This window comes from Lipotes vexillifer, unplaced genomic scaffold, assembly GCF_000442215.2.
Source record: "Lipotes vexillifer unplaced genomic scaffold, Lipotes_vexillifer_v1.1 scaffold749, whole genome shotgun sequence".
NCBI classification, from domain to species: domain Eukaryota; kingdom Metazoa; phylum Chordata; class Mammalia; order Artiodactyla; family Lipotidae; genus Lipotes; species Lipotes vexillifer.
Genome location: NW_006782834.1, coordinates 991676 through 1012020, shown reverse-complemented (window position 1 = coordinate 1012020; position 20345 = coordinate 991676). Strand labels below are relative to the sequence as shown.

At 36.0% G+C, this 20345-nt stretch overlaps 1 protein-coding gene across 1 annotated transcript in view; it reads right to left on the bottom strand.

Moving 5' to 3' along the window:
• Positions 1-20345, bottom strand: part of CNOT6L (CCR4-NOT transcription complex subunit 6 like) — a 119886-nt gene that overhangs the window by 29619 nt on the left and 69922 nt on the right. Inside the window, exons 5-7 of the mRNA XM_007455410.1 lie at positions 14356-14445; positions 3212-3280; positions 393-550 (exon numbers count right to left, since the gene is read on the bottom strand). Of these exons, the coding sequence (XP_007455472.1) occupies positions 393-550; positions 3212-3280; positions 14356-14445 (317 nt within the window). The remainder of the gene's footprint in view (positions 1-392; positions 551-3211; positions 3281-14355; positions 14446-20345) is intronic.

Sequence of the window (20345 nt, the reverse complement as noted above, 5' to 3'; positions counted from 1 at the left end):
CACTGTTGTGGCCTCTCTCGTTGTGGAGCACAGGCTCCGGACGTGCAGGCTCAGTGGCCATGGCTCATGGACCCAGCCGCTCCGCGGCATGTGGGATCTTCCCGGACCAGGGCACGAACCCGTGTCCCCTGCATCAGCAGGCGGACTCTCAACCACTGCGCCACCAGAGAAGGCCCCTCCATTATTCTTTATATTTTTTCAAAATTTCCAACTTCTCTAGAAGTTGTAGAAATATCTGAGGTACTTATTAAAATTGCCCTTTTTTTTTAAGAGGAGAGAAAATAATTGCTTTGGGTTTTCCTTCGAAAACAGGAACTCTCCCAAAAGTAAGATCTTCTATAATTTTTAGGTTCACCTTTAAGTTAAAGACAATTTAATTTCTATAGTGTTACCTGAAGACTAATGATATCTGCGTCACAGTTAACAATTTCTTCCATAATTCCCTTTTTCCTGTATTCCCAGTTTAATGCCCAGGATGGGCAATAGCCGTATAGCTGCCGGGTGGCGTATTTATCACATAACACATTGTAACACATAACCGTGAATGATGCTAAGAAGTGGGAGAAAAAAACAACAGACAAAAGGGAGAAAATTAGGCAATGTATTCTAAAGCAATATTACATATACACCTACACAAGCACACATGCCACACAAACGTACCCCAAATATCATCATCGTGAAATGCCTTGGGCAAGATTCCATTAAACCATACCTATAAAACTTCACTGGAATCCATCACATCAAAGTTCGTTTACCAGAATTAGACTAATACTTCATATTTGTGATTTTTTAGAATATTTTAATAAAAATTCAACTTTTAAATCAGAATGCCATTTTTTTGCACATAATTTACTGAGTAAAACTTTTCTCTATAAATGAAATAAAAGTAAATTTTAATTTTTCCCGTTAAAAGGCTCTAATTTCATTAACTTGTATTAACAAAATATCCATACTTAATACTTTTTTGGGCCTCTTACTGCTCTCACTGCTCTAAGTCAGAAGAATATGGACTAACAAAGTTCAGTCATCAGAGAATCCTTTTTTACCAAATCAGATGTTCATTTCTAAAACTAAATTCTCATTTTAAAATGCCTATAAAAGGACTACAAGCAAACTAATAGGAAAACGCAGCTTGTATCCCTGCTACTCAAAAATGTGCTCTAAGTACCAGCAGCATCAGTTATCACCTAGGAACTCAGTACCGAAGAATTTCTGCCTTCACAAAGACTTAATGAATTGGAACCTGCAATTTAACAAAATCCCCAGGTGATTCATATGCACATGCACAACAGTTTGAAAAGCCCTGATTTTTATCATTAATTCTCTATCCTGGCTGTCCATTAGAATCAGTTTGTAGAACTTTTTTAAAAAAATGCTGATACTCAGCACCCTACTCCAGACTAATTAAGTTAGTATATTAGGATTTGGGTATTAATATTTTTAAGCAGCTTCCCAGATGATTATAGTGGGAAGACACAGTTGAGAATCAAGTACTTAATAAAAGGTGAGGAATCCAAGAATGAAGTAACACTTGATTGAAGTTGATTCAAAGTCAGATGATGGGAAAGGTATTAAGAGAAACTTAGTTCAACGGTCCCCTGGAAATCTGACTGGTGGCCATTTTGTATACCGGTACCTCTTTTCACTATCTGGGATTAATTCTTACATAGTTTAATTACCATCACAGTTTTGTGGCTATAAATCACCCTTAACCATTGTTCGTTATTATACACATCTCCCTATGCATCAGAAGTAACAGGCATTTTTAATATCTTTTTTTTTTTTTTTGTAGCACTGATTCTAGTCACAGAAGTCAGACATCCCAAGAAAAATCCATAGTGGTTTTTCAAAAAGGAAAACCCAAGAACACATTACTTGAGAATTCAACAACTAATGAAAACTTGTTTCTGTTGTTCCTCTTCTTAATGGAAATGAAGGTATGTGATATTAGGAAAGATCTTCAAGATTATGTTAACTCGTGCTCAGAAAGGGATTACTTTGAAGAACTAGAAAATGGTGTTTTTAATATCATTTTAATACCAGAAAGGGAACAATTAATTACACATGAAGGAAGGCGAAACATAAAATAAATCTGCCTAACTTAATTAAGGCTTTGTAGAAAAACTGAGGTATTCGTGTTACTCAGACCATCAATGTGAATCCTGATAACAGAAGTGTTATTCTTGATAACACTGATACAGTACCTCTTAGAACAGGCTGATACTATGGCTCCAGAGTGTGGTGCTTTTAAAATTATTACCTCTAGAAGATACAGAAATGTACTGATATGATAATATTTCTCAGTGTTATTAAAATATAAATAGAACCATGAACACGTTACACTTCACACATCTCCCGATACCTAAGCAAATGATTTTTTCTGAATCCTTCCACTTCTTACCTTATATTAAAAAAAAAAAGACAGGCTTTATATTGTTGTAAAAGTACATAATAAATTCTGTGGTTCACTCTTTAAAATTAAGTATCAGTATTCAGTGATTGGTTTACCTTCATATTAAAACAGTAAAATTTTCATTTTTAAAACAAAATTAGGTATCATGAAAACTATCACTTGTGATTAAGAAGAATATTAATTCGTAACAACTTATTTTAAGCAGAATTCCCAATCATAAAATGTCTAATAAGCAGTAAGAAGCCCTATAAATGTCAAATCATCATTGGTCTGCACCAAAAGATAAAGGTTTATATTTCCTACATTACTGCAGTTCTAGAAATGCTAAATCATATAATTAAACTGCTCAAATCTTCACACTATATCATTTCTATACCCTTGGCCTGGTATCATATTTTGTTTCCAATACAGTAAATTGAACTCAGTCTAAATTATCCTTCTACAAGCGTTATCAGCCTACCCACTCAAGAAAGATAAGGTATCTATGTAGTTTAAAAGTTTTCAGAAGAAAATTCATTACTACTCATTTTTCTTAAATCACCAAACCCTATGTGAAGATGCCACTTGGAAAGCTCTATTACAAGAACTAATTTTAAAACCAAGAGCTGCATCATTGTGAAAGGTACGAGATCCCTGTACATAAGACTTAGGGTAGACTTTTAAGGCTATTGATCAGTATTTTTAAACGCATCTACTCAGGGGAGGTAAAATGAAGGCCTGTCAATTTTATCACAAAGCCCAAATGGCATTTCAAGTATATCTGAAAAAAGTCAAGGAAGAATAAGAAAAACTCTTTACCTGATGGCAGAATTTGGTCTCGTTCTTTTAATGTAATCCATGGCCTCGGAGGAAGCTGCTCTGGATGAACTGGAAAAAATATATATTCTTTTAAACATATTTTCATGTCTTTCTAAAATCAATATCATTTGCTTTGTAATGTCAAATCAGCTTCTGTCTTCTCTTCAGCTATAATGCCTCACAAACTGACTTAAAAATATAGTACTGAAATATAATGAAGATTTAGAAGCTGAAGGAAGTTGACGAAGAGTTCTGCATAAAACACGTAACTAATATCCAAAAAGAACATGAGGAAACTCAGTAATGGCATTTATACTTACACAGTATTTATAAAAAAGTACCTATTTAAAACCTTAAGTAAGGTTGCTTCCATGTCCTGGTTATTGTAAATAGTGCTGCAGTGAACATTTTGGTACATGACTCTTTGAATTATGGTTTTCTCAGGGTATATGCCCAGTAGTGGCATTGCTGGGTTATATGGTAGTTCTGTTTTTAGTTTTTTAAGGAACCTCCATACTGTTCTCCATAGAGGCTGTATCAATTTACATCCACCAACAGTGCAAGAGGGTTCCCTTTTCTCCACACCCTCTCCAGAATTTACTGTTTGTAGATTTTCTGATGATGGCCATTCTGACTGCTGTGAGGTGATACCTCATTGTAGTTTTGAGTTGCATTTCTCTAATGACTAGTGATGTTGAGCATCCTTTCATGTGTTCGTTGGCAATCTGTGTATCTTCTTTGGAGAAATGTCTATTTAGGTCTTCTGCCCATTTTTGGATTGGGTTGTTTGTTTTTTTGTTATTGAGCTGCATGAGCTGCTTGTATATTTTGGAGATTAATCCTTTGTCAGTTGCTTGTTTGCAGATATTTTTTCCCATTCTGAGGGTTATCTTTTCCTCTTATTTATGGTTTCCTTTGCTGTACAAAAGCTTTTAAGTTTCATTAGGTCCCATTTGTTTATTTTTATTTTTATTTCCATTTCCCCAGGAGGTGGGTCAAAAAGGATCTTGCTGCGATTTATGTCACAGAGTGCTCTGCCTATGTTTTCCTCTAAGAGTTTTATAGTGTCTAAAGGCAGGACAGGAATAAAGACGCAGACACAGAGAATGCAGTTGAGGACACGGGGAGGGGGAAGGGTAAGCTGGGACGAAATGAGAGAGTAGCACTGACATGTATACACTACCAAATGTAAAATAGATAGCTAGTGGGAAGCAGCTGCATAGCACAGGGAGATCAGCTGGGTGCTTTGTGACCACCTAGAGGGGTGGGATAGGGAGGGTGGGAGGGAGACGCAAAAGGGAGGGGACGTGGGGATATATGTACACATATAGCTGATTCACTTTGTTATACACCAGAAACTAACACAACATTGTAAAGCAATTATACTCCAATAAAGATGCTAAAAAAACAAAAACAAAAACTTAAGTAAGGTGTTATGTCTTAATTACACATATAAATTGTGTTGACCCAGCCTTGTTCCCAGCTGGTAAATCAAAGCTATGTGAAGTTTCAACACACTGATGAACAAAATATCCAAATAGTTTTAAAATAAAAAAAAACAAATATGCATGCATAATAAAAATTACTGAATTTTCTAACAGAGCTTTCATTTCCTAATTTTACTCTTTCTCTCATAATGTCAATACAAAGCAAGAGATTAGAGCTACATTATACAGAAAAAAGGAAGGCACTGGTTAAACATTAACTGCTCAGATATGATTGTCAATACTATGGAACTAAATGTTACCGAACTATCAGATGAAAGAAAATTACTAAATTAAGATTTAACTTCCTCTTTTTCTTCTCCCTTTTAAACACATTTGCAGTTACAGAACAATCTGATTAGAGTTTGCAGATTTACCCAGGGAATCAGTGGATAAGAAATGTATTCCTTTAAAACAAAAACACTCCATCATCATCCAGCCATAGAAATTTTGACCACAGTATCCAAGACCTTTAAAAAAGTTTCACTTTACTAATCATTTTGATGTTCTGAAGTCTACCTAAAGGATGCCTGTTTTAGCAGCCATGCTTTTCACAAAGTGAAATGAACGTTATTTTGCACAGTCCATATGAAGGTCATCATAAGATGACAAACAAACCATCCAGCTGGTTCAACACACTGAATCCTGGAAAATAATCATGCCTGCTAGGAGTGCCATGCCAGAATCTTGGCAACTATCTCAAAAAGTGGAAAGCTCATTATATAAATATAATGAAGAGTAAACAAGGAAATTTTTAGCTGCTAGGATCCTTGTTAGCAAATAGTTAAAAATTCAGAAAGCACAAAAAATATCAAAATAAGACAAGTAAGGTGATGTCAACATTCTGACGCTTCCCATATCTTAACTGATACAGCACAATATATCAGTGTAAGTAAAACGTATAATATTCCCCAACAACAACCAAAGAACAAAAACATAGGAAAAGATACTCTATCTCACCAGTAACCAGGAAACATTAAAAAATGAGATAGCACGTCTTTATCCAAATTGACAAAAAAAATTTTTAAGTTTACTAACATCAGGGTTGGTGAAAGGGATAAGAAACAGATACTTGCATGTACAACTGGTGTGAATACAAATTGGTACAGCTATCTGGGAGGACAAACTGGCATCATCTTTTAAAATTTAAAACATTCATGTCCCTGTGACCCAGCAATTCTATTTCTTGGGATCAGCCCTATCTGCTTAAAGCAGCATTCAAATAGATATTCATTATGCCACTGTTTGTAATAGCAAAAGCAATGGTAAATGGTTATTATCCATTTCACAGAAGTCTATGCTACAGTTTAAAAGAAAAAAGATACATGTGTGCTAAAGTGGAAAGGTATATAAGAAATACTGTTGAGTGAGAAAAAAGTAGAAAAATATATAAGATACATTTTAATTAAATAATAAGATACATTATAATAATAGGATATATTTTATTAGAAAAAATTTAAAACACACATGCAAAGTAATACCATAAAACTTCTACTGGTATAATTTTTATATGTAATCTCTACAGACAAGTCTACAAGGATACACACCCAACTTACAAGTGTGTTTACTTACACAGAGGGGACTGAAATTAAAGGTAGTGGTCCAAGGAAAATCTAGTCTTAACCGGAATTTAAGTATTTCTTACAAGGAGAATAATATATTCATGTGTGGCACATACTTAAAATTGACTTTTTTCAAAGATAAAATTGCATAACCGATGATATGACAAAGGAGAGGAATACAGAGTTATATGGGCCAACTATCAAATCAGATAAAGACTGTTTAATAGATAAATCTATATGGTCCTAGACACAGCACAAGGATTTGGATCAAAATTGAAGATAAGTCTATTCTCATTATGAAGAGAAGAACAGCAGCTGACATCTTAATATGTCTTTCAGCATCATACCTATAATGTGATAAAAACAATTCTCCCATTTTTATCTCCCACACATGCCACACTAAGTGCGAGACAGCCCTGAAGCCACCAGGAATAGACCCAGGGTGGCGAGACATGCAAGGAAAGTTCTGATTTCCCACACCTCCCAGTGGCTGGCAGCACTGGGCCTGGTCTCCCCACAGAGAAGGTGCCAGCTGAGCCTGGGAGGACCAACAGAACCCACATGCTAAACCTAAATTGGCTGCCTGCTGTTGAGGTTTTTAAAAGGTCATGAATCTCCTAACAGAATATTCAAACCATCCAGGGCACAACTGAAAATCACTGGTCATACCAAAGACCAGGAAAATCACAACTTAAGTGAGAAAAGACTACCAACAGACAACAACACAGAGATGATTCAGATGTTGAAATTATCTGACAGAAATTTTAGAGCAGCTATCATAGAGCTGCTACAAAAAGTAATTACAAATTCTCTTGAAAACTGAAAAAACAGAAAACCCAAGGAAAGAAGTGGAAGGGCACAATAATAATGATAACCAAAGATAAAATGATTGAATTTGAGAACAAATCAAGAGAATTTACTCAATAGGAACAATAAAAAGAAAACTGAAAAAAGAAAATGAACAGAGCTTGAGAAACCTGTGGGACTATAACAGAAGATCTAAGATTCATATCATCAGAGTTCAGAAAGACAACATAGACTTAAAAGTATTCTAAGAGATAATGACTAAAAACTCTCAAATTTAATAAACAACATAAATCTACAAGTTTAAGAAGATGTGCAAACTTCAAACAATAAAACCAAAGTAAGCCACACCAAACCACATCATAATGAAACTGCTAAAAATTAAAGACAAAAACCTCAGAGATATGACACATTACCTAAACGGGAACAATACGTTTCTTTTCTAAAACCATGGTGCCAGAGGAGGTGATAAAGTGCTAAAAGAAAAGAACTGTCAACCTCAAATTCTGTACCCAGCAGAACTTTCCTTCATAAATCAAGGAAAAATAAACACGTTATCAAAGGAAAACTACAAGACTTTGTTGCTAGCAGACCAGCCCTTATAGAATGACTAGAGGAAGCTCTCTAAACAGAAAGAACGTAACAGAAGAAATGGAACATCAAAATGGAAGGAACAGAGAATGACTAATATTAAGGATAAATATAACAGATTAACCTTCTCTGCATAAGCTTCTTAAATCGTATCTGACGGCTGAAACAAAAATTGTAACGCCTGTGTGGTACTTAGTACAGGTAGAGGAAATACTAAGGACAATAATAATTTAAAAGTGGGAGGGTGGGGGGCTTCCATGGTGGCGCAGTGGTTGAGAATCTGCCTGCCAATGCAGGGGACACGGGTTCGAGCCCTGGTCTGGGAGGATCCCACATGCAACTGGGCCCGTGAGCCAAAATTACTGAGCCTGTGTGTCTGGAGCCTGTGCTCCACAACAACAGAGGCCGCGACAGTGAGAGGCCCGCACACCGCGATGAAGAGTGGCCCCCGCTTGCCACAACTAGAGGAAGCCCATGCACAGAAACGAAGACACAACACAGCCATAAATAAATAAATAAATAAAAATTTAAAAAATGAAAAAGTGGAGAGGGTGAAGGGACACAAATGGAAGTAGGGCATCAATAATTCACTTAAAGTGATAAGACACCATTATCAATAGACTGTGCTACGTATGTATATTGATTGTGATATCTAAAGTTACGACTAAGAAAACTATACAAGACAATATACTCTAAAACAGCATAAATAAAATAATATGGAATCCTAAAAAAACGTTAAGTAACCCACAAGAAACCAAGAACAGATAAATGAAGGAGAAACAAAGGAAACAAACAGATTACAAGTATCAAAATGGCTGATTCAAGTTCTACATATCAATAATTATTTTAAATGTACATGGTCTAATAAATACACAAATTAAATGAGTGGAATCTTGGCAGAGTAGATAAAAATCATGACATATAAGTCAACTGTACACTAATACAAGAAATTCACTTCACATATACATAGTGAAGCTGAATCTAAGCGTATGTAAACATTAAACAAACCAAAAAAAAGCAGAATGGTTATGTTAACATCAGATAAAGTAGACTTAAGAGAAAAAAAGATACTAGGAACAAGGGAGGTTATTACACAATGATAAAAAGATCAATTCATCAAGAAGATGTAGCAATCCTAAATATGTATACATAAACAACACCACTTCAAAATACATGAGGCAAAGACTGACTAAGCTGAAAGGAGAAACAGACAAATCCACAACTATGGTTGGCAATTTCAGCACTATAACATCTGGTAAGACTACTAGATAGAAAGTTACAAAAAATATAGAGGAATTAAATACCACCAGCAACCGGCATGATCTAATTTGCATGTGAAGAATACTCCACCCAACAAACCACAAAATATATACTTTTTTCAAGCACTCATGGAACATTCACCAAGATAGACAATAAAACAAACCTCAAGAAATTTAAAAGAACTGAAATAATACAGAATGTTTCCCAACTGGTCCCAAACTGGAATCAAACAAAAAGTTAGTAACAGACAACAGGAAATTAAGTAACATATTTCTAAATAATCCATGAGTCAAAGAGGAAGACTCAGAGGAAATTTTTTTTTAAATACACTGGACAGAATGAAAATGAAAATACAACATATCAAAATGTATGGAATACAGCTAAAGTAGTTCTGCTACATCCTTACATTGAAAATGAGAAAAGATTTCAAATCGACAACCTAAATTGTTACTTCAAACAAGAAAAAGAACAAAATAAACCCGAAGTAAGAAGACGGAAGAAACTACTGAGATACAGGGATACAAAAAAGTTTAACATAGAAAAAACAGAAAAAGATATACAGTGCAAATTCTAATCAAAACAGAACTCACGCAGCTATATTTTGACATGTAGCTATATTAATATGAAAGTAATAAGAATAGCATAATGATAAAAGCTTCAAATAACCAGAAAAATGAAACACATGAAAATATATCCTCAATATATATAATTAAAAGTTGTAAGAACTACAAGAAGAAATAAACAAATCTGTAATCAAAGTGGGATATTTTAACATAGCTCTATTAGTAAGGAATAAAAACAAAGTAATCACTAAGTATATATAACATTCAAATTAGCAAACTTTAATATACATATGATGCTGTACCAAACAACTATAGAATTCACATTCTTTTAAAATACATATTTAACATTTATAAAAAGTAATTAAGCATGAGCTGGCTAATATGTAACATATTTTTAGAATTTAAATCAGAGTACGTTCCTTGACCACAATGGAATTAAGCTAGGAATCAATGACAAAGAAAACTAGAAAAACTCCCCTAAAAATAAAAAAACAAACTTCTAAATGACTCATCAGTCAAAGAAGAAATGAGTGCTTGGAGAAATATGCTGAACTGAATGATAATGAAAATTATACAAATTAAAACTTGAAGGATACAGCTAAAAGTCATGTTTAGAGGGAGATTTATTAATGAATACATCAGAGGAAAAAATATCTAAAAATGAAAGATTTAGGTGTTATAAGAAGTTAGAAAGAAAATAGCAAATGAAACCCAAAGAAAGCTGAAAGAAAAAATAAAGATAAGAAATTACTGATAGTGAAAAAAAAGTATGATAAAGATGACCAAAAAAGCTAAAAATTGGTTCTTTTCTTCAAAGAAAATATTGATAAATCCCTGGACAAGACTATTCATGAAATAAATAGAGGCAACACAAACAACTAGTATCTGGAATGGAAAAGAGATATCACAATACATTAAATGGACATTAAAACCTCATAAAAAGATATTCTGAACAACTGTATGCCAATAAATTTGAAAAATTAGATAAAATATTCAAATTACCCAAAAAAAGTTTCAGAAACTGATAAAAAGAGAAATGGAAAATCAGACAAGTATTATAGTTATTAAAGAAATTAAATCAGTAATTGAAACTACCTACAAAGGAACCCCAGGCTCAAATGTATTCTACGAAATATTTAAGAATACCAATCTTAAATACACTCTTCTAAATAACAGAAAATGAGAAAATAATCCCCCAAAACTTTACTGAGGCCAACATAACCTTTATATTAAAACTTGACAAGAGGGCTTCCCTGGTGGCGCAGTGCTTGAGAGTCCGCCTGCCGATGCAGGAGACGCGGGTTCGTGCCCCGTTTCGGGAGGATCCCACGTGCCGCGGAGCGGCTGGGCCCGTGAGCCATGGCCGCTGAGCCTGCGCGTCCGGAGCCTGTGCTCCGCAAATGGGAGAGGCCACAACAGTGAGAGGCCCGCATAACGCAAGGAAAAAAAAAAAAAAAAAAAAAAAAACTAGACAAGAAAAATTACTGGCCAGTCTCGCTCAAACACACATGCAAAAAATCCTAAGTAAAATATCAGCAAATAGAAACAGGGATATATAAAAAGAATAATAATATATTACAAGTTACTTGGGCTTATTCCAGGAATACAAAGGTGGTAATATGAAAAACCATCAATGCAATTACCAAATTAACAGAATAAAGGATAAAAATTTTATACTCATCTTAATAGAAAAAAAGCATCTGATAAAACTCAATATTTATTCATATTAAAAAATAACAGGGCTTCCCTGGTGGCGCAGTGGTTGAGAGTCCGCCTGCAGATGCAGGGGACACGGGTTCGTGCCCTGGTCCGGGAAGATCCCACATGCCACGGAGCGGCTGGGCCCGTGAGCCATGGCCGCTGAGCCTGCACATCCAGAGCCTGTGCTCCGCAACGGGAGAGGCCACAACAGTGAGAGGCCCGCATACCGCAAAAAAAATAAAAAATAAAAAAATAACAGACTCTCTTAGCAAACTAGGAATAGAAGAAAATCCTTAATCTGATTAAACTATCAATATAAAAACTACAGTGATTGGGCTTCCTTGGTGGCGCAGTGGTTGAGAGTCCACCTGCCGTTGCAGGGGGCGCAGGTTCGTGCGCCGTTCCACGAGGATCCCACATGCCACGGAGCGGCTGGGCCCATGAACCATGGCCGCTGAGCCTGCGTGTCCGGAGCCTGTGCTCCGCAACGGGAGAAGCCACAACAGTGAGAGGCCCGCGTACCGCAAGAAGAAACAAACAAAAACTACAGTGAACATCGTACTTAATCATAAATTATTAAAAGCTAATAAATTATGAAATTAGACAATGATACCCATTATCACCACTTTTAGTTAGCAGTTTACTGGTGGTCTTAGCAAGTGCAATAAAGAAAAAGATATAAGAATTAGAAAAATAATATTAAAAGAATTTACAGATGATATGCTTGCATAAATTGACATTAAAATGCATTAGGATTAAAAAGAATTGAGCAAAGTGGTTGAATACATATTTAGCAAGTGTTCAGCAAGGTGGGAATACCAAGAAGTATACAAAACTCAATTGCACTCCACAAATCAGCAATATCCATTAAGATACTATTTATTTTCAAAAAGACTATAAAAGCATCAAAAAAGTCAATACCTAGCATAAATGTAATAAAAAACGCACAAGACCAATACACAGAAACCTAAAACTGAATAATGAGATAAATCAGAGAAGGCACAATAAATAAAAGAATATTCTACACTGTTAGATTAGAAAACCCAGTGTTGTAAACATGTCAATTCTTTCCAAAGCAATCTACAGTTGACCCTTGAACAATACAGGGGTTAGGGGCCCTGACTCCTGTACAGTCAAAAATTTGCATATAACCTTACAGTCAGCCCTTCATATCCATGTCTCCACATCCACAGATTGAACCAAACATGGATCCTATAGATCCTATTTTTGAAAAAAAAGTCTGCGTATAAGTGGACCCATGCAGTTCAAACCTGTGTTGTTCAAGAGTCAACTGTATCCCCAATCAAAATCCCTACACTTGGGTGAGGGGAGAAATTTGAAAAGCTGTTTTTAGCAATTTTAATGAAAATACAAGGCAAAAGAAGCATGGGGCCAAAACTAGCCAAGACTTTATAATCAAATCAAGAGGGAAGACTTACTCTACTGTATCTCAAAACATTTTATAAAACTGCCAAAATTAACAACAATGTTATACTGCCATAAAGACTAGAGGAAGAGAACAAAAATTAGAGAATCTAGAAATACCATAAAAACACTGATGATTCATAACAAAGATGGCACAAAAAAACAGTAATGAAAGGACAGTCTTTTCAATAAATGGCTAAGGGTTAATTTAATACACACATGGAAAAACTGACTCCTGTGTTACACAAACTCAATTCTGGGAAGACTATAGCTCTAAGTAAAACATGGAGTTTTTAGATACTAACATAGGAGAGTACATTCATGAGCTTGAGGTAGAGAAAAATTCTTAAAGAGAACACAAAAGCAGTACCACACTAGAAAGATCAATAAAGCAGAGAATGTTAAATTTTTTCTGTTCATCAAGAGACAAATTAAGAGAGTGAAAAAGCAACAAGAGCACCAGAAAAGGTATTTGCAACATATGTATCAACAAACAGCTTATATCTAAAACACATGAAAAACTCCTTAAAAATTACACACACACACACCACACATGCCATATGGCTGGGTCAACAGGCTATATCCATAGAAACGAGATACTTAATTTTTAAACAAGAAGGAAATAACACACACGAGGCTATATCCATAGAAACGAGATACTTAATTTTTAAACAAGAAGGAAATAACACACACGAGGCTATATCCATAGAGACAAGAGATACTTAATTTTTAAACAAGAAGGAAATAACATACACATGCTTTGTATACAACTTAACAGCCACATATTCTTAATTTCTTACTAAAAGGACTTCTCTAATAAGTTTGTTATCTCTCTCTCATCAATCAACCAAAAAACTTTTAAATAACATTAATTTGATTTCACCTTATTGTAAATCTTATGATTTTTTAATTTTGTATGTAGGTGGGTATCTTCTATAATACAATTAAAAAGAGTACAGCCAAAATATTGTGATGATGGTCTCTATTGGGATCTAGATTTCTCTAGCTCTGTTTTAAGATTCTGTATTTTAGAAAGGCATTATTCCAAGAAAAATATCTGTATTTAGTAGCATCTCCATTCTTTTAACTATATTTTGAGAGTTTAAACAAACAAACAAGTTTTAAGTCAAATACTTAATAGCTTTCTTACATGAAAAATTTTTCATTTGGAATTCCACTATTTTGATCAGATAAATCTGGTGTTCTTAATTAAAATCTTGCTTTCAAAATTTCCACAGATGTGTAGTGAATCAAACAAGTCATTTCATTCATGAAAAATGTTCACAATATGTGGGTTCCAAACATTCTGCATCAAATTCAAACAATTGATAACTATGTATCTTTGTGATTAAGAGCAAGACAATCTTGAGTTCACAGCTCTGGCATTAATCAGCTGTGTACTTAGGTAAATTACTTTATTCTCTGAATCTCAGAATTTGCATCTGTATAATGCCAGTAAAAATTCCTACCTCCTAGGTTCCTAAAAAGATTCAATAAGATAATGTAACTAACGATCCTAACATAAAGCACTCAGTACGTGGAAAGAAGAATGTCCCATTACCATGGAATATACTAATGCCAGGAACTTCAATCCTACAAGCAGTTATAAAACAATGGTCAGACGCCTCCAATAAAAAATTTTTTAAAATAATAATAACAACAACTAAAAAAAAATATCAGAAGCTCTTAAGCAACATGTGATCTATTAGCTAACGGTAATATCTGTAGTTTACTGCTTTGTCATTAATATTTACCTGCAAGATTGTCAAGCATGAAGTTCAGTAGCTTTCGGGTTCCATCTGGGTCCTGGTATAAATTGAGAATATCCTGTGATAAAGGATTGCCTAAAGACAAAGAGAAAAATAAAATCTGTAAGAGTTACAATTGGAAGACACAACAAATATATACTGTAAAACAAAATACTAATTTTCTAAAGTGAATTTTACTGAACTTAATCTGTTACATAAATTTAAAGAAATCACAGGAACTAAATACTCTTTGTTGAGCAACTTCAAAAGAATTATTTCTTTCCAGATATCAGTTTATACTGTATACCTGTAATTTGGGTGTGTCAAAATCACATACATACATACATACATACACACACACACACACATATTAATCTTGGTCAGTACTGAAGTAATATCAAAACTTGGCACCCTTAAGTAACCCATAGGTTCTACATTTATCTTTGAAGATAATACCCTAACTGGAAGAAAAAACAGCCTTGTATGCGAAAGAACGAGTGATTAAAAACAAGGGTCTTCCTAGTTAGAATATTTACACTACACATGGAGAAAAGGAAGGTATTTCAAGTGAAAAGAAAACCTATCATTACCAACATGAGTTAATGAAATGTAGAGGGAAATAAGAATTTTTTTATGACAGTGATCAGGGGTATCTAAAAACAGAGAGTACAGATTTATCAACTTTCAAAAAACAAACTACTGTTAACAGTCTATATATTCTCTTAAGAAATAAAGGTGGTATTTATTAAGACAAGCATGCAAAAATAGTCTAGCAAACAGATTTGAAAAAACAAAAATTAAAGACCTTTAAGAAATGAAGTTTCAAAATATTAAAACAAAATCTTTGGAGGAAGACGGGAGGATGGTGGAAGAGTAAGATGCGGAGATCACCTTCCTCCCCACAGATACACCAGAAATACATCTACACGAGGAACAACTCCTACAGAACACCTACTGAACACTGGCAGAAGACCTCAGACCTCCCAAAAGGCAAGAAACTATCCACGTACCTGGGTACGGCAAAAGAAAAAAGAATAAACAGAGACAAAGGGATAGGGACAGGACCTGCACCACTGGGAGGGAGCCGTGAAGGACGAAAGGTTTCCACACAGAAGACCCTTCGCGGGCGGAGATTGCAGGTGGCTGAGGGGGGAAGCACAGCAACAGGGGTGTGGAGGGCAAAGCAGACAGATTCCCGCACAGAGTATCGGTGCCAACCGGCACTCACCAGCCCAGAGAGGTCGGAGCGCAGGGAGAGGACTGGTGAACACAGCAGGAAGAGGGTTAGTGCACCACGGCTGGCCGGGAGGGAGTGCGGAAAAGTCTGGACCTGCCAAAGAGGCAAGAGACTTTTTCTTCCCTTTTGTTTCCTGGTGCACGAGGAGAGGGGATTAAGGGCGCTGCTTAAAGGAGCTCCAGAGACGGGCGCGAGCCGCGGCTAAAATAGTGCAGACCCCAGAGACGGGCATGAGAGGCTAAGGCTGCTGCTGCTGCCACCAAGAAGCCTGTGTGCGAGCACAGGTCACTATCCACACCCTCCTTCTCGGACTCCTGTGCAGCCCGCCACTGCCAGGGTCCCGGGATCCAGGGACAACTTCCTGGGGAGAATGAACGGCACGCCTCAGGCTGGTGCAACGTCACGCCGGGCTCTGCCGCCGCTGGCTCGCCCCGCACTCCGTGCCCCTCCCTCCACCCCCCACCGGCCTGAGTGAGCCAGAGCCCCTGAAGCAGCTGCTCCTTCAACCCCGTCCTGTCTGAGCGAAGAACAGACGCCCTCTGGCAACCCACACGCAGAGGTGGGTCCAAATCCAAAGCTGAGACCCTGGGAGCTGTGAGTACAAAGAAGAGAAAGGGAAATCTCTCCCAGCAGCCTCAGAAGCAGCGGATTAAAGCTCCACAAACAACTTTATGTACCCTGCATCCGTGGAATACATGAATAGACAACGAATCATCGCAAATTGAGGAGGTGGACTTTGACAGCAAGATTTATGATTTTTTCCCCTTTGCCTCTTTTTGAAAGTGTGTATGTGTATGCTTCTGTGTCAGATTTTGTCTGTATAGCTTTGCTTCTACCATTTGTCCTAGGGTTCTATCCACCCGTTTTTTTTAAATTTTTTTCTTCATAATTATTTTTTATTTTAATAACTTTATTATATTTTATCTTACTTTATTTTATTTTACTTTATCTTCTTTCTTTCTTTCCTTCCTTCCCTACTTTAGATAAGTCATCCCAAATTGAGGAGGTAGACTTTGAGAGCAAGATTTATGATTTTCTCCCCTTTTCCTGTTTTTGTGAGTGTGTATGTGTATGCTTCTGTGTGAGATTTTGTCTCTATAGCTTTGCTTCCACCATCTGTCCTAGGGTTCTATCCGTCCGTATTTTCTCTTTTTTTAAAAAATTTTTTCTTAATAATTATTTTTTATTTTACTAACTTTATTATATTTTATCTTACTTTATTTTATTTTACTTTATCTTCTGTCTTTCTTTCCTTTTCTTTTCTTTTCTTTCTTTCTTCTACTAATTCTTTCTTTCTACTTTTTCTCCCTTTTATTCTGAGCGGTGTGGATGAAAAGCTCTTGGTGCTACAGCCAGGAGTCAGTGCTATGCCTCTGAGGTGGGAGAGCCAACTTCAGGACACTGGTCCACAAGAGACCTCCCTCATCCACATAATATCAAACAGTGAAAATCTCCCCATGATCTCCATCTCAACACCAGAACCCAGCTTCACTCAACGACCAGCAAGCTACAGTGCTGCACACCCTATGCCAAACAAGACAGGAACACAACCCCACCCATTAGCAGAGAGGCTGCCTAAAATCATAATAAGTCCACAGACAACCCAAAACACACCACCAGACGTGGACATGCCCACCAGAAAGACAAGATCCAGCCTCATCTACCAGAACACAGGCACTAGTGCCCTCCACCAGGAAGCCTACACAACGCACTGAACCAACCTTAGCCACTGGGGACAGACACCAAAAACAACGGGAACTATGAACCTGCAGCCTGCAAAAAGGAGACCTCAAACACAGTAAGATAAGCAAAATGAGAAGACAGAAAAACACACAGCAGATGAAGGAGCAAGATAAAAATTCACCAGACCTAACAAATGAAGAGGAAATAGCCAGTCTACCTGAAAAAGAATTCAGAATAATGAGAGTAAAGATGATCCAAAATCTTGGAAATAGAATACGGAAAATGCAAGAAACATTTAACAAGGACCTAGAACTAAAGATGAAACAAAAAACGATGAACAACACAAAAAATGAAATTAAAAATACTCTAGATGGGATCAATAGCAGAATAACTGAGGCAGAAGAACGGATAAGTGACCTGGAAGATAAAATAGTGGAAATAACTACTGCAGAGCAGAATAAAGAAAAAAGAATGAAAAGAACTGAAGACAGTCTCAGAGACCTCTGGGACAACATTAAACGCACAAACATTCGAAATATAGGGTTTCCAGAAGAAAAAGAGAAAAAGAAAGGGACTGAGAAAATATTTGAAGAGATTATAGTTGAAAACTTCCCTAATACGGGAAAGGAAATAGTTAATCAAGTCCAGGAAGCACAGAGTCCCATACAGGATAAATCCAATGAGAAATACGCCAAGGCACATATTAATCAAACTGTCAAATATGAAATACAAAGAAAACATATTAAAGCAGCAAGGAAAAAACAACAAATAACACACAAGGGAATCCCCATAAGGTTAACAGCTGATCTTTCAGCAGAAACTCTGCAAGCCAGAAGGGACTAGAAGGACATATTTAAAGTGATGAAGGAGAAAAACCTGCAACCAAGATTACTCTACCCAGCAAGCATCTCATTCATATTTGATGGAGAAATTAGAACCTTTACAGACAAGCAAAAGGTGAGAGAGTTCAGCACCACCAAACCAGCTTTACAACAAATGCTAAAGGAACTTCTCCAGGCAAGAAACACGAGAGAAGGAAAAGACCTACAATAATAAACCCAAAACAATTAAGAAAATGGTAATAGGAACATACGTATCAATAATTACCTTAAATGTAAATGGACTAAATGCTCCCACCAAAAGACACAGATTGGCTGAATGGATACAAAAACAAGACCCATATATATGATGTCTACAAGAGACCCACTTCAGACCTAGAGACACATACAGACTGAAAGTAAGGGGATGGAAAAAGATATTCCATGCAAATGGAAACCAAAAGAAAGGTGGAGTAGCAATTCTCATATCAAATAGACTTTAAAATCAAGACTATTAGAAGAGACAAAGAAGGACACTACATAATGATTAAGGGATCGATCCAAGAAAAAGATATAATAATTGTAAATATTTATGCACCCAACATAGGAGCACCTCAATACATAAGGCAACTGCTAAGAGCTCTCAAAGAGGAAATCGACAGTAACAAATTCATAGTAGGGGACTTTAACACCCCACTTTTACCAATGGACAGATCATCCAAATGAAAATAAATAAGGAAACACAAGCTTTACATGATACATTAAACAAGATGGACTTAATTGATATTTATAGGACATTCCATTCAAGAACAACAGAATACACTTTTTTCTCAAGTGTTCATGGAACATTCTCCAGGATAGATCATATCTAGGGTCACAAATCAAGCCTTGGTAAATTTAAGAACAACTGAAATTGTATCAAGTATCTTTTCCGACCACAACGCTATGAGACTAGATATCAATTACAGGAAAATATCTGTAAAAAATACAAACACATGGAGGCTAAACAATACACTACTTAATAACGAAGTGATCACTGAAGAAATCAAAGAGGAAATCAAAAAATACCTAGAGACAATGGAGACATGACGACCCAAAACCTATGGGATGCAGCAAAAGCAGTTCTAAGAGGGAAATTTATAGCAATTCAATCCTACCTTAAGAAACAGGAAACATCTCGAATAAACAACCTAACCTTACACCTAAAGCAATTAGAGTAAGAAGAACAAAAAAACCCCAAAGATAGCAGAAGGAAAGAAATAATAAAAATCAGATCAGAAATAAATGAAAAAGAAATGAAGGAAACGATAGCAAAGATCAATAAAACTAAAAGCTGGTTCTTTGAGAAGATAAACAAAATTGATAAACCATTAGCCAGACTCATCAAGAAAAAAAGGGAGAAGACTCAAATCAATAGAATCAGAAATGAAAAAGGAGAAGTAACAACTGACACTGCAGAAATAAAAAAAATCATGAGGGATTACTACAAGCAACTCTATGCCAATAAAATGGACAATCTGGAAGAAATGGACAAATTCTTAGAAATGCACAAACTGCCAAGACTGAATCAGGAAGAAATAGAAAATATGAACAGACCAATCACAAACACTGAAATTGAAACTGTGATTAAAAATCTTCCAACAAACAAAAGCCCAGGACCAGATGGCTTCACAGGCGAATTCTATCAAACATTTAGAGAAGAGCTAACACCTATTCTTCTCAAACTCTTCCAAAATATAGCAGAGGGAGGAACACTCCCAAACTCATTCTACGAGGCCACCATCACCTTGATACCAAAACCAGACAAGGATGTCACAAAGAAAGAAAACTACAGGCCAATATCACTGATGAACATAGATGCAAAAATCCTCAACAAAATACTAGCAAACAGAATCCAACAGCACATTAAAAGGATCATACACCATGATCAAGTGGAGTTTATTCCAGGAATGCAAGGATTCTTCAGTATACGCGAATCAATCAACGTGATACACCATATTAACAAATTGAAGGAGAAAAACCATATGATCATCTCAATAGATGCAGAGAAAGCTTTCGACAAAATTCAACACCCATTTATGATAAAAACCCTGCAGAAAGTAGGCATAGAAGGAACTTTCCTCAACATAATAAAGGCCATATATGACAAACCCACAGCCAACATTGTCCTCAATGGTGAAAAACTGAAACCATTTCCACTAAGATCAGGAACAAGACAAGGTTGCCCACTCTCACCATTATTCAACATAGTTTTGGAA